This window comes from Belonocnema kinseyi, chromosome 10 (genome assembly GCF_010883055.1).
Source record: "Belonocnema kinseyi isolate 2016_QV_RU_SX_M_011 chromosome 10, B_treatae_v1, whole genome shotgun sequence".
In the NCBI taxonomy this organism is placed as follows: domain Eukaryota; kingdom Metazoa; phylum Arthropoda; class Insecta; order Hymenoptera; family Cynipidae; genus Belonocnema; species Belonocnema kinseyi.
Window position 1 is genome coordinate 34904945 of NC_046666.1, and position 16580 is coordinate 34921524.

Here is a 16580-nt window from a genome sequence, read left to right on the forward strand (position 1 = left end):
CACCACCAAGTAAGTGTGTAGAGGGTGTGTAAAGGAATAGAGAAGGTGTAAGAAAAATGTAAACCCTTAGGGGACACATTAGAAGCTTCCATTCCAGATATACTTTTTGAATGTGAACATGCACAAAAGTTGAATTTTAACATTTACCCAGTTTTTTCTAAGATAAACCAGACACATGGTTCTTGAATATTTTGAAGGTGATTATTCCACACAGAGTTATTGACATTTTGAGATTAAGTGATTATTTTAATTTAAAAGATTGGTGAAAAAATTATATTCAATTACATAAAATCATTAAAGACATGAAATCCAATATTAGTAAAGTACCCGATAATAAAGTTGATGAATTGAGATCACAATTTATGGGTTTATCTAATGATTTCGTAAACAACGATAATCCAAAAACTAGGTTAGAAAACAGAATTGATTGATGACAAACTTGAAATATTTTAAAAACATTGTGAGAATCTACAGTACTTCTTGGCTCTTTGGACCCATTTTTATATTGTTTTGAAGTTTGCACAAAAAAAAAGTTTCGTACAAAAAAGAAGAGGCTTATCAGTAAGAAAATAAGAATACTTAATTCAGATGACTCTAGTTCCGATAAGCCTGGTAAATGTTTTTACAAATTTTCACTGCGATTTATTAACTAAAAACAATTATTTTTATTAAACACACAGAAAAAACTAAGAATAAAATTTGTTTCAGAAAATTTTTTAGAGCGATAAAGTGTTGTTTAGCCAACTTCGCGTCTTTCAAAAAACATGTGTTTGTCATGGAAAAACAAAAGAAAGTTTAACCGATATTTGTCTAAAGTTTATCCTGTGAAGTTAATTTTTGGTGCAGAGAACCTTTCGTCGGAAATCGATGTAAAGTTTATCTTCTATTTTTTCTGTGTATCTCTCAAAGCCTACGTGAAAAGATTTTACTTTGTCTGTGTGCAGGGCGTGTGGAGTTTCATATATTAATATACTTCAATTGAAGCAGTAAAAAAGAATAAAATTTATCCACGAATTCAGTGACATATGCTCTTCATAAAATTGAAATTCAAATTATTTAAATCTACACTGCAGTCTCACAAGAATAATATTGAACTAAGTAAACAAATTATTTTTATTAGCTATTCTCCTTTTGATTTGATTTATAAAAATGTCCATAATAGAATAAATTATATAAAAACATAAATAAGAATCAAAATATAATTGTTTTGGGGAAAAATCACAAAATAAAATAGATTACTTTTCAATCTTAAAGAAAAATTTTTAAATAGATACACTGAACTCATGATTCGTTCTAATCTGCAGGATTTGCTTATTAATATTTTAAGAGTTCTTTTAATTGAATCTAATTAATTTCACCTCACTTTCTTCAAAGAAGTCTTTTAATTTTGAAGTTTTGTAAAAACAATGAATTTTAATGTTAGCAATGTTAGATATGTATTACTTTTTTCGGATTATTTCTTTTACTTTTTGAAAAATGTAATAATTCAAATAGATTGGCTCGGAATCAACCACAAGAATTACACAATTCGAAATTTCTGTAGAAAATTTCAGAGACAGTTTGGGAATTTTCAGTTTCTGTTACTGAAAATTTCAAGAGGTTAAAAAATTATGTTCGGTTCATTAATTTTAATATAAAACATGTAGTCTATATTTCTCCTGATCCTAATAAATTAATTTTCAACTAAAATATGAATGTCCAAGAAACATGAAATTTCTACTAAAACAGATAATATTTTAAATGAAAAATACAAATTTAAAATAAATTAAATTTTCATCCGAAAAAGATTTTGTTTTGACTGTTCAACACCAAAATATAAGTTTTCAACAAGAAGTAATTTTTTACGAAGATAATACTTGAATTTTCAAGCCAAAAAGACGATGTTTGAACAAAATAGTTGCATGTTTAATAAAAAAGAATAATTTTGCTGAAAAAATTGTTGACTTATTATGAAAATAGTTGCATTTTAATCCAAGAAAGCTGTCATTTCTATTTAAGTGGATGATTTCTTAAATCAAAAAGAAAAATTATTAAAAAAAATAGTTCTATTTTATACCAAAATATATGAATTTTCAAAAAAAAAAGTTAAATTTTTAACAACAGCAAAAAAGACTTATAATAAAATTCTTGAATTTTAGACCAAACTGTTGCATTCTTATTGAAAAAGATGCAATTTCTAGTAAAGTAGATGAATTTTTTTAAATAAAAAGTAAAAATTTGTAAAAAATAGTTGAATTTTCAACAAAAAAAATAGATTTTAGTTTGACTTTTTAGCATCAAAATACGAGTTTAAAAAAATAAGCCAATTTTCTAAGAAAATTTATAACTAAAAAGGTAATCTTGTGGAGGAAGTAACTGCAAAAAATAAATATAAATACATAGCAAACAAATTACTAGCAAATATATTACACCAGGGTTACCGCAAAATTTCATTTTTAATTTTCTCTAATTACTCAATGAACAATTTTTTATTTTCTCTGACCATATTAATATTTGAAGACCTGAATCATAAACTTGTAACATTTTCAACCGTGAATATTTTATAATGAAATAGAACAATTTCAACTCTTTTGTTAAAATTGATACTTTTTGTTGAAACTTCAGCTGTTTTGTTGATAATTTATCTATTTCGTAGAAAATTGACTTTTTGTTAAAAATGTATATTTTGGCGTTGAAAAATTAAAGTAAAATCTTTCCTGGATGAAAGTTCAGGTTTTTTAAAAAAAAGTGTCGTTTTTTCTTAAAATTAAAAATTTTGTAGTATAAATTTAATCTTTCTTCGAAAAAAATCCAATTATTTGGTAGAGAATTCAACTTTATTTTTAATTCATCATTTTTAGATGAATAAATTCGTCTTTTTTCATAGAAAATTTTATTTCTTATTGTAGAGTATTTTGTTTGCTTGTTAAAAATTCATATTTTGTTCTTGAAAAGTCAATCGGAATCTTTTTTGGATAAAAATGCAACTATTTGGTAAAGAATCCCACTATTTTATTTTTAAAAATGCATTTCTTTTGGTTGAAAAAACTCGTCTTTTGGATTGAAAATTAAATTTTTTTTCGTAATATCTTATTTTTTGTTAAAAATTCAAATTTTGATTTTAAACCGTCAACTGGAATCTTTTTTGGATAAAAATTTAACAATAGGTTTGAAAATTAATTTTTCTAAAAACGAAAATTCATAAATTTTAAGAGAAATTTCATCTTTTTGGATAAAAATGAAACTATTTGGCAAAGAATTTAAATATTTAAATAAAAAGTGCATCTCTTTTGTTGAAAAAAACTCGTCTTTTTGGATTAAAAATCCAATTTTTAACATAATATCTTATTTTTTGTTAAAAATTCATATTTTGATCTTGAAAAGTCAACTGGAATCTTTTTTGGATACAAATTTAAAAATTGTTTTGAAAATAAATTTAAAAATAAAGATTTATATTGTTTAAGAGAAATTTCATCCTTTTGGATAAAAATGCAACTATTTGGTAAAGAACTCAACTATTTTGTTTTAAAAATTCATCCCTTTTGGTTGAAAAAAACTCGTCTTTTTGGATTGAAAATTAAATTTTTCCGTAGAATCTTATTTTTTGTTAAAAATTCATATTTTTATCTTGAAAATTCAACTGGAATCTTTATTGGATAAAATTCAAAGATTTTTTGGAAAATGAGTTTTTTCAAAATAAAAATTCATCTATTTTAAGAGAATTTTCATCTTTTTTTTGGATAAAAATTCAACTATTTGGCAGGTAATTAAAAAAAATGTATCCATCCTTTTTGGTTGAAAGAATTCGTCTTTTTGGATAGAATATTGAATTTCTTGTAGTAAAAACTTATTATTTCATAAAAAAATCATATTTTGATTTTAAAAAGTTTACTGAAATCTTTCTAGATGAAAGTTCAAATTTTTTGCTTTTTATTGAAAATTCATCTGTTTTTCCACAAACTTTATCTTTCTTGGATAAAAATGCAATTATTTGGTAGAGAATCAACCACTTTTGGTTGAAAAAACTCGTATTTTTGGATTAATAATTCCATTTTTTTCGTAGAAACTTTGGTTGTTGTTGAAAAATTCATATTTTTGTCTTGAAAAGTCAACTGATATATTATTTGGATGAAAATTCCAAATTTTTTTGAAAATTCGTATTTAAAAAAAAAATCATCTATTTTAAACGAAATTTCATCTTTTTGGATAAAAATACTACTGTTTGGTAGATTATTCAACTATTTTGATTGAAAGATTTGGTTGAATCACTTTGTGAAGAAATATATATATTTTTTTGAAGATTTATATTTTTAGTCGAAAATTTATCTCTTTGGTTCAAATTTTAACTATTTTGTTTGAAAATTAATCTTTTTTATTGAAGATTCAACTTGGGTAAACTTTAAATTAAATTGTCAACGTTTTTATTGTTGGTAGACGGCTTATGTCTTGAGTTGGAAATTCAACTATTGAATGGAAAAGCCTTCTTTTTGTCAATAATTAATTTTATAAATGAAAATTTCACTTTTCTTTTTCTTTAAGATTGATCCTTTTTAGTTAAAATATATCCTTTTTTAATTAAAAAAAAAATAATTTTCTTTGTCTTAAATTTCTTTTTCGTTGCGTAAAAATGCATGAGTTTCATGGGAAATTAATTTTTTGCTGAAGAGTCATATTTTTTGTTTAAAAATTCAATTTTTGTAGACAACATTTGTTTTTTGGCTTAAAGTTTCAATAATTTAGATAAACTTTTATTCATTTCTTGAGCAAAAAAATCTTTATTTGCTGAAAATTCGTCTTTTTGGTTTTAAAATTCTTTTTCTTTTTTGTACAAACTTGATCTTTTGGAACGAAATATAAAATATGACACTTTTTTGTTAGGAATTCGTCTTTTTGGGTTGAAAATTCAACGATTATTTTAAACATTTAATTTTTTAACTATTCAGGAAATTTTTTTTGAAAACTTGAAATTACGTACATTAAGAGGGGGTAGACAAGGGGATAAAAATGTTTATCATTGCGTGGACACTTTTTAGAATAAATACGTCAATATTTTTTATTATTCCGCCAGCAATTCACTATTATATTAAGATTTTTTTAAATTGAACTAGAAGGAAAATAGAGAGGAAATTACTTACCAAATTTTTAATCATGAACCTAAAAATTGAAAAACTATGCATGTAAAATCTATAAATAAAATTGAAAACAAAATGGTTAAACTCTCCTCTATATATTTATTTGAAAGTAACATCACATTCTATCGTCTTTTACACTGTATTTTATGAATAAACTATAAGTATTTATCTAAATATCCACCCGAAGGCGAAACTATCATACATGATAAAAATACTTATCATTGCGTAGACACTCGTTCGCATAAATACTTGAATATTTTTTATTCTATTGGGAAAATTTCTTCCGGAAATAAAACTATGTTTGAAACTTCTGTAGAAAAAAAGAGAAGTTTTTGACGAATTAATCACAAGAAATGTATTTATTTAGAAGGTCTATTCGACAATCTTCTCTTTTTTTAAATATAATATTCATCCCTCTAGGAGAAAATGTTTTAACTACTTTTTAAAATATTATTTATAAGTTTCTAATACGAAAGCAGTGAAGGCACTTTCTTATCATGCGATTTGTCTAGTATCGATTGAAGAGCAAAAAAGTAAAGGAAAACAAAATATTTAAATGAATTGATTTCAGCGAAATAAATTTTCGTGGAAGAACAATTGTTATTATAGAGTTGTAAAATAAATTAATGTTACTTCTCCACTCGCATTCGAACCTGAAATAATTCTGAGAATAAATTTGTTTGCTTAGAACAAAATCAGTTTGCACAAGAATGAAGTCATAAAAAAGTGAGGAATGCAAAAAGTTTGTTACGTTTTTGCATCTGTCTGTGACGTGAATCGTGCATCGGATTCTGTCATTTAAAATGGAAAACACGTTTTGATCGCTAATCAAGCACGTGAAATGAAGATTCATTTCTTGCGGTCACCAGGTATGATGTAAGGTTTGCCACCGTGACGTTCCCATTCACGATTAAACTCGTGCTCCAGGATCTCAGCTCCACGTTTTCTTGTTAAACCAGTCTCCTCCAAACTCAGCTCACACATTTGCATGTCGTCAATGCCTGTTTTTAGCCGGAAAACATTGAGGCGTCAAAAAAATGTTCAAACAATGAATGGTAGATTAAGAATGAGATGTAAAACGACTTAATCTGAATATTTAAGTTCTAAGAAGAACGTCCTGTTCTTCGGCCATCCTTAAAAACATTGAAATCCTTGGAAATCTGATCAAATACTCTAAAATAATTTAAATCCTTTAAAAGCTTTTGAATTCCCATAAAACTTTTGAAATCCCTTGAATCTTTTAAAATCTTTTGAATTTTTTGCAATCCCTTAAATCTTTTGAATTTTTTGCAATCCCTCGAATCTTTTGAATTCCCTTGAATATCTTGAAATCCTTTGAACCTTTCAAAATCCTGGCAATCTTTTGAAATTCCTGGAGTCTTTTTAAATCCCTGGCACATTTTAAAAACATTTGAATCTTTAGAAATTCCTTGAACCTTTTTAATTCCTTTTAATCTTCTGATATCCCTAGAATTTTTTGAAATCTCGAGAATATATTAAAATCCTTTAAATGTTGTGAATGCCCTTGAATCTTTTTAAATACTTTGAATATTATGAAATCCTTTGATTCTTTTGAAATCCCTTAAATCTTTTTAAATCCTTTCAATCTTCTAAAATCCCTGGAATCTTTTTCAAACACTTAAATATCTTGAAAATCTTTAAAAATCTCTGGCATAGTTTGAAATCCTTTGAATCTTTTAAAATCCCTTGAATCTTTTGAAATTTCTTGAATCATCCGAATTCCCTTGAATCTTTCGAAATTCCTGTAATATTTAAAAAATTTTTAAAACTTTCAAAATCTCTTAAATCTTTTGAAATGCTTTGAATCTTTTGCAATCCCTGGTACCCTGCGAAACCTCTAAAATATTTAAAAATCCCTTTAATCTTCTAAACTATTGAATCTTTTTAAATCCCTTAAATATTAACAAATACGTTAAATCATTAAAAATTACTTGAATCTTTTTCAATGCTTTTAATTCTCTGATAGCTTTAGAATGTTTTGAAATCCCTGGAATATTTTGAAATCTCTAGAATATTTTTAAATCCTTTTAATCTTCTGAAATCCTTTAAATTGTTTGAAATCTCTTGAATCTTTTTAAATTCTTTTAATCTTCTAACATACTTTGAATCTTTTAAAATCCCTAGAATCTTTTGAAATCTCTTGAATAGTTTGGCATCCTTTGAATCTTCTGAAATCTCTAGAATATTTCTAAATCCTTTTAATCTTCTAAAATCCCTTCAATCTTTTAAAAACCCTTGAATTTGTTAAAATCTCTTGAAATTTTTAAATCACTTGAATATTCAAAGAATTTTTTGAATCTTGTCAAATTCCTGGATTTTTTTTAAACCTTTAAAATATTTCCCAATCCTTTAATTTTTCTTAAATCCCTTGATTTTTTTAAAATCCCTTAACTATTATAAAAACCTTAGCATCTTTAGAAATTCCTTGAACCTTTTTAAATCGTTTTAATCTTCTGATATCCCTAGAATTTTTTGTAATCTCGAGAATATTTACAAAATCCCTTTAATCTTCTGAAATCTCTTAAATAGCTTGAAATCCCTTGAATCTTTTTAAATTCCTTGAATATTATGAAATCCTTTAAATCTTTTGAAATCCCTTAAATCCTTTTAAATCCTTTTAATCTTCTGAAATCCCTCTTCTTAAATCCCTACATAGTTTAAGACCTCTGAAATATTTTTAAATTACTGGAATTTTTTTTAATTCCTTAAATCATCCGAATTCCCTTGAATCTTTCGAAATTCGTTGAATATTTTGAAATTCTTTAAATCTTTTGAAATCCTAGGAATCCTTTGAAATCTCTAGAATATTTTTAAATCTCTTTAATCTTCTGAAATCTCTTGAATATTTTTAAATCTCTTAAATATTATGAAATCCTTTAAATCTTTTGAAATTCCTTGAATCTTTGTAAATCCTTTCAATCCTCTGATAGCCTTTCAAAGTTTTAAAATCCCTCTAATCTGTTAAAATCTCTAGAATATTTTAAAATCCCTTTAATCTTGTGAAATGTCTTCTATTTTTTGAAAACCCTAGAATATTTTTAAATTCTTCGAATCTTTTGAAATTCCTTAAATCTGTTGAAATCCCTGGAATATTTTGAAATTCTTTGAACCTTTCAAAATCCAGGCCATTAATAATTTGAACTGCTTTAAACCTTTTAAAATCGTTTGAATTTTTTAAACCGCTTGAACTTTCGAAATCACTTGAATATTTAAATAATTCTTTGAATCTTTTAAAATCCCTTGAATTTTTTGCATCTTTTGAAATACCCGGAATCTTTTGAAATCTCTAGAATATTTAAAAATCCTTTTTTTTCTGAAATCCCTTAAATATTATAAAAAACCTTTGAATCTTTAGGAATCCCTTGAATCTTTTTAAATTCTCTTAATCTTTTGATATCCCTAGATTTTTTTTAAATCTCGAGAATATTTTTAAATCCCTTTAATCTTCTGAAATCCCTCAAATCGCCTGAAATCCTTTGAATCTTTTTAAATTCCTTGAATATTATGAAATCCTTTGAATCTTTTGAAATCCCTGAAATCTTTTTGAATCCTTTTAGTCTCCTGAAATCCCTGGAATCTTTTTGAATCACTCGAATATCTTGAAAATCTTTCAATCTTTTGAAATTCATTGAATCATCCGATTTCCCTTGAATCTTTCGAAATTCCTTGAATATTTTTTAATTTTTCAAATCATTTAAAATCTCTTAAATCTTTTGAAATTCATTGAATCTTTCAAAACCCCTGGAACCTTTTAAAATATCTAGAATATTTAAAAGTCCCTTCAATCTTCTGAAATCTCTTAAATATTATGAAGTAATTTGAATCTTTTAAAATTCCTTGAATCTTTTTAAATCCTTTTCATCCTCTGATAACCTTTGAATTTTTTGAAATCCCTGAAATCTTTTGAAATCTCTAGAATATTTTAAAATCCTTTAATCTTTTGAACGCCCTTGAATGTTTTGAAATCCCTTGAATATTATGAAATCCTTTGAATCTTTTGAAATCCCTGAAATCTTTTTGAATCCTTTTAATCTTCTGAAATCCCTGGAATATTTTTGAATCACTTGAATATCTTAAAAATCTTTCAATCTTTCAAAATCTCTGGAATAGTTTGGAATCCTTTGAATCTTTTGAAATCCCTGGAATTTTTTGAAATTCCTTGAATCATCGGAATTACCTTGTATCTTTCGAAATTCCTAGAATATTTAGAATTTTTTTTTAACCTTTTAAAATCTCTTAAACCTTTGGAAATCCTTTGAATCTTTTGAAATCCCTGGAACCTTTTGAAATCTCTAGAATATTTAAAAATCCTTTTAATCTTCTGAAATCTCTTGATTATTTTTAAATCCCTTAAATATTATGAAATACTTTGAATCTTTTAAAATTCCTTGAATATTTTGCAATCCTTTTAATCTTCTGAAAGCTCTTAAATTGTTTGAAATCTCTTGAATCTTTTTAAATCCCTTAAATATTATGAAATCCTTTGAATCTTTTGAAATTCCTTGAATATTTTTAAATCCTTTTAATCTTCTGATATACTTTGAATCTTTTAAAATACCTGGATTTTTTTCAAACCTCTAGAATATTTTTAAATACCTTTAATGTTGTGAAATCCCTTTAATCTTTTGAAATCTCCATAATATTTTTAAACCTTTGAATCTTTTAAATTTTCTTGAATAGTTTGAAAACATTTTAAACTTTTAAAATCCCTGAAATATTTTCAAATCCCTTGAATACTTTCAAATCCTTCGAATCTTTTGAAATCCTTTGAATATTTTACAATACTTTAAATCTTTGATAATCCCTTGAATTTATTTAAATCCGTTGAATCTTTTGAAATCCCTTGAATCTTTTCAAATCCTTTTAATCTTCTGAAATCCCTTTAATATTTTGAAATTCCTTGAATCTTTTGAAATCCCTTGAACTTTTGAAATTCTTTGAATTTTTCGAAATCTTTTTGAATATTTTGAAATACTTTGCAACATTTGAAATCCCTTAAATCTATTGAAATTCCTTAAATCATTTGAAATCTCTTGACTCTTCTGAAATTCCTTGAATATTTTGAAATCCTTTCAATCTTTTGAATTCCTTGGAATATATTGAAGTCCCTTGAATCTTCTGAAATTTCTTTAAGCCATAGAATACAAATAAAATGTTATTTTTTAAATACCACCCCTATAAGTTTGTTTTATAGGGTCCGGAAAATACCCCATAATTATTATTTTTTGTAGTTTTTTTAATGCACTTTATCTCTAATGCATAAAATACTGCTTATTACTGATAATAAGATGTTTAAATAAATTGTTTAAACAATTTATTTTTGTTTTCAGCACTTGTCTCTTAAAATAGGGACAGAAAGTCGCAGTTTTTTTCCCGAAAAATCTCCACTTTTTGTTCCATTTTCAATTAGAGTGGGATAATAGGTCATTAATGTTATAAAAACTAATTGTTTAAACCAACTACTATTATTTTTAATAATGTTATCTATGATTAATGCTAGAAAATGCTGTTTTCTCTGAAATTTTCAACTTTCTGTTTATTTTTCATTATAAATACTAGATAAATATAAATACTGGATTGTTGCGGTTTTTTATGAAATTCTTAATTTTTTCCACTTTTCAATTAGAGTGAATTAATAATTATTTCGAGTTTCAAAAATAATTGTTTAAACAATTTCTTATTATTTCTAATAATATTCTCTTTGCTCACTGGTCGAAAGTTGCGTTTTTTCTGGAACTTTGAACTATTTTTCTGTTTTTTACTTGAATTGACTTAATAATGAATTTAATTCAGCAAAAATAATTGCTTAAACAAATAATTATTAGTGATAATTATCTTTATCTATATTAATGCCAGATAATTGCAATTCTTTAAAAATGTTTTAAACTTTTAGTCCACTTTTCACTTAGTGAGTTAATAATTAATTCAAGTTAATAAAAATAGTTACCTCAACAATTTATTATTCTTCATAACTATCTTTTCTTAGATAAGTGCTAGATTTTTGCGCTTTTTCCTTTAATGTCTAACTTTGCTTTGTCTTTTTAGTTATAAGCAAATAATAAATAAACATTAAAGAGAAACTTATTTTAAACTCTATTTTTCTTTTTCGTTAATATATTTTGCTGGAGGAGGGCTGATATCAAAATGTATGCATCCAAATTTTTCTTTACGATTTGCAATAAACGTCTTGTAATTGAAAGCAAAACTTTTACAAGTTGTTTACAGTTTAAATTAGTTTCTTTTCAACATTGAAAAAAGGGCAAAAGTAGCATTAATACGAAAAACAGAAACTTTTTAGCACTTATCTAAGAGAAAATAGTTATCAACAAAGAGAAATTGTTTAAACAACTATGTTTCTTAACTTACATTACGTATTACTTTAGCAAGTAAAAATATCAATATTCCAGAAGAAACCGCACTGTCTAGCATTAATAAAAAAAAAGAGAGTTATAAATAGTAACCATTTGTTTGAATAATTGTTTTTGCTAAACTGAATTAATTATTAATTCACCTTACGTGAACACTAGACAAATAGTTGTAAATTTCCGAAAAAATCGAAATTTGCTAGCATTATTTAAATTGAACATTATTGATAATAATAAATAGTTTAAACGACTAATTTTGTTTAATTATTTATTTAACTCACTCTAATTAAAAATTGGACAAAAAGTTCAATTAAAAAAACTAAATTTTTTAGCATCATTCGAAGAAAATATCATTAACAAAGACAATCATTTATTTAAACAATGATGTTTGTTAATATTAATTATTACCTCACTCTAAATGAAAAATGGATCAAAAATGAATTTTTTTGTTAAAAATCGCTACTTGCTATCTCTACTCTAAGAGAAATGTACTACAAATAATAAGAAATTGTTTAAATGATTTATTTAAACATAAACATTTTCATTAAAAAGTAGTATTTCATGTATCAGAAATAATTTGCATTTCAAAAAACTGCAAAAAAATTATAATTAGCGCCGAAAAATCGTGGAACCCATTTTTTCACTTATGGGGTTCTTTTGGGGCACTATCAAACAGACTTATAGGTTGATATTACAAAAGTAATATTTTATTCTTGTTCTATGGCTATTTCTGAAGAGAAATGTTAAGTTTCAATTCGATTCAGCTAATATTGACGATTCTGAATAAAATATACAAAAACGTATTTTTTATGGAAAATACGTGTTAAATTACATGGGACTTGCGCCACCTCTAAACAAAATTTTTTTCAAACAAATAAAATATTAAAAACTTGATTTTTGGGGATTCAAAAAATGTTTCGGACATATGCATGAAAATTCGAAACAAAAAATTTGGATCACCCTCGTGTACTACTCTTTTTTCATAACTTTAAAATAATAATGCAATTTGAATCATTTGTTTGTCATTCATTTATATAAAAAATATCGAAAATGAGTGCTAAGGATACAAAATACTTTAAATTACAAAAAAAAACATCCAAAAAATTAACCTGCTGAATAACACAGAGTAAGAAATAATTAATTATTGAATAATAATTAATTCTATTATTACTCAACACGTTTCGCGTGCATTAATCAAATAACTTGATAAGAAATTAATGATCCACTCAAAGTTTTATTCTTATATAGTGGGTACCCCGGGCACGCTGTGTGTGTCGATTATTTAAAAAAAATCATAAATGAATTCTAAATGCACCATTTGCTTAGAATTGAGCGAAATTAAATATTTCGCTCTTTGAAGTTCCATTTTATCTTATCAAGATTAAAATATAAAACTTTTTACATACCAGCCACTAATAGAATGGGTGGTTTATCGGGGTGTAACTCCATCTGTCTCGCAACATACTGTCCATCAAAATGGGCATACCACCAACCCCTTTTTCCTCCAGTGTTCGGATTATCAGATTGGCCAGGTGCAGGCGGGCGAACAAATGGAATTCTGAAGAATCTTTGAGAGGATTCGACAATCGGCTGTTTTAGTGGTGTATGTGGTGTTCTTGATGCTATTATAGAGAGAAAAATCAAATAAAAAATCGGGTTACCGCAACACGGAGGGAGGGGGCTAGCAGGGGCACCCTGCACAGTAGGGTGGTCCAAAAATGCATTGCAAACATTTTCTTGATGATAGATGCAAACGATCACCCCAAATCGTTTCGAAATGCAAAAAAAGTAAACGCGTACTTTTTTTTTAATTTTGATTTTTAATGGTGTCTGCTGGAACTTCAAATTTGCATGGGAAAGTCAGTTTTTGGTATTTTTCGAATAATTGTTTAGGGTTAGGGAATAGTTGACATTAAAGTTATAAGACTTGTAGAGAAATTTCCAACGAAGAATTTAACCTATTATACATATGGGTTTGCGCCCCTAACCCACCCCCACAGTGCCCTCAAAGCTACCCTTAAATCAAAAAATGTACATTCTTCAGGAAATTGACTCTTTTAAACAGTTTGTTCTTTTTCCGGAAATCATGACTATAGGTCTATTAGAATGTTTAAAAATCTTTTTCAGTTCATTTATATTTATTTAAATAAATTTTATTTGTTTAAATAATCTATTTTTCTCGAAAGATCATCTAAAATCAGTTTTTTGAGATCGGAATATCTCGAAAAGACTTCATTTATTTCAAAATTTCTTCCTATTGTTTAAACAATTTATTATTATCAATTTTCAACTTTTTTTCAAATTATGGTAGAAAACTCAGCTTTTCTTGTAATAAACCTATAGATTTTAATTGTAAGGTACTTTGTCTATATTATCTGATAAATCCTCAATTGTTTAAACAAAATATTTTTTGTTAAATTCATCTAAAAGTCCGTTTTTCTAGACCGAACTGGCCAACTGTTATCTTTAAGTGACATTATTCATATTTTCAAATAATTTCCATTGTTTAAATAATAAAATTATTATTTTTTATCAACATTACATTAATAATTCAAACAAATTGAATTGCTTTGAATATTTTTTTCGGTAAATTCAGGAGTTAAATTTTTTCTCCAAATAATAAATTTAATAATTAGTGATTTCCAAAGTCAAACAATTTTATAACTTACATTTCTTTCTTCATTTCTCAGTCTACATTTCCTACCACTGTGCGTCGCGACATGCAATAAGAATTCCCTGTGGGCACAAAATTTGGCGACGTCTTTACAACATCGTTATTATATCTTTACGACATCTTTACGACATTGTTACGACATTGTTACGACATTGTTACGACATCCTGTGTCCGTGTCGTTTCGGTGTTTTTACGATATTGTAAAGACATCATCAGATCATACGACGTGTTTACGATATCATAAAGACACCTGAACGACATGGATATAGGATATCGTAAAGTTGTCGTAAAGATTTCGTAACGATGTCGTAAACACGTCGCCAAATTTTTTGCCCACTGGGTGGTTTTTGATCCTCATCTCTCGTTATCAAATCGTTGCAGTCAAACATCAATTTGACGAACGAACAAAAGAAATTTGTTTAAACTAATTGAATTTGTTTAAACGATTGAGGATTTATTACATAATGTAGACAAGATACCTTGAAATTATTATCTATAGATTTATTACAAGAAAATCTAACTTTTCTACCATAATTAAAAAAAAAGTTTAAAATTGATAATAATTATTAATTGTTTAAACAATAGGAAGAAATTTTGAAATAAATAAAGTCTTTTTGAGATAATAAATTGCCATTTCGATCTCAAAAAATAGATTTTCGACGAATTTTCGAGAAAAACAGATTATTTAAACAAATAGAATTTATTTAAATAAACATAAATCAACTGAAAAAGATTTTGAAACATTCCAATAGACCTATAGTAATGATTTCCGGGAAAAAGGAGAATAAAAATGCTTAAAAGAGTCAATTTCCTAAAGAATGTAGATTTTTTTACTTAATGGTAGTTTTCAGGGCATCGTGGGGTTGGGTTAGTGGTGTTAAACCCATATGTATAAAAGGTCAAATTCTTCGTTGGAAGGTTCTTTACAAGTTTTATAACTTTAATGTAAATTTTCCCTAACTCTGAACAATTATTCGAAAAATACCAAAAAGTGACTTTTTCCCATGCAATTTCCCATGCCAATTTGAAGTCCCAACAGGCACCATTATAAATAAATAAATAAATAAATAAATAAATAAAAAAAAAAAAAAACGGGTTTACTTTTTATGGATTTCGAAACAATTTGGGGAATCGTTTGCATTTATTTAAAAGTCGCCATTCGATTCGACCATTCGATCACCCTATTGCACAGAAATTGGGGAATAGAAAAAGATAAAACTATTCTATCTCTATAATTTTTATCTCTTAGTCTATCTATCATGAATTTAAATCTTTTTCAATCTCTTTGTCTTTTCTTTGTTTATTTTTCCCTTTGTCTTTCTCTTTGACCGTTTGAAGCACACATTTTTCCTTAAAGTCAAATTCTTCGAAACTGGGTATATAAAGGTTTTTGAGGTCGCTGATTTCGAAAATGGGGTCATAATTGATGAATTTTCAAAATTAAAAATGGCGGATCTAATATGGCGGTCTGAAATTATGGAAACAATAAGAATGACTCGAAAATGTTCACTCATGGGTTTTCCGGGTCGCTGAATATGATTCTGTTGCTAGGATCACGAAATTCAAAATGGCGGGTCCAATATGGCGAACTGAATTATGGAAAAAATGTTAATTATTGAAACAATATTTGTACACGAATTCAAACCATTTTTCCAAGAATATGTTTGATTTTCTTAGCGAAATCAACTAAAAATATATTACCAATAATTAGGTATGATATTTTGCAAATGGACAAGACAAGCAAATAGACAATTTGTATAAACAAATGTGCATTAAGACATTTTGTATGAAAAGCTTCCCAATAAATCCTTCTTGTCATATTTGTCCAATTAACAAGAACTTTTGATTATTTAAACAATATTTATAACCAAATTCAGTTTAAATATTTGTCCATGATCAATATTAATATTTTGCGGAATCAATATGAAATGGCTTACCAAGTATTCCTTCTAGTTATATTTTGCTGATTGACAAAAAGTGTTCATTATTTTATAATTATTTTTTACACAATTAACACTTTTTCTTAACTAGAAAAAGATGAAAAGAAGGAATCATTAGCAAAACATTTGTTATTGATTCCGCAAAAAAGTAATATTTATCATTAAAAAAATGGTGAAACTGTGAATTTTTTAATAAATATTGTTCAAATAATAAAAAATTTTGTTTAAACAGAAAAATATGAAAAATATGAAAAATATGAAAAATAGGAATAATTGGCAAGACATTTCTTGCTGATTCCGTAAAATAAATTAATACCTATCCTGGACAAGTGATCAAGCTGTGATTTTGTTTATAAAAATTGTTTAAATACGAGGGTGGATCAAATATAAACCGGAATTTTACAAATACTTTTCTTAGCCAATCGCAAGCACTCTCACAGTGTAGATTCTTGTAATGTAGTGTATTAGG

The 16580-nt window shown here is 26.2% G+C and overlaps 1 protein-coding gene across 2 annotated transcripts in view; it reads right to left on the minus strand.

Moving 5' to 3' along the window:
- Window positions 1-5190: 5190 nt before the first annotated feature.
- LOC117181638 (myosin heavy chain 95F) overlaps window positions 5191-16580 on the minus strand; it is a 110314-nt gene continuing 98924 nt past the window's right edge. For both annotated transcript variants that reach the window (XM_033374531.1, XM_033374530.1), the window contains 2 exons: window positions 12904-13119; window positions 5191-6112 (listed from right to left, as the gene is read on the minus strand). In XM_033374531.1, coding sequence (XP_033230422.1) covers window positions 5961-6112; window positions 12904-13119 — 368 coding nt within the window. In that variant the 3' untranslated portion in view covers window positions 5191-5960. The remainder of the gene's footprint in view (window positions 6113-12903; window positions 13120-16580) is intronic.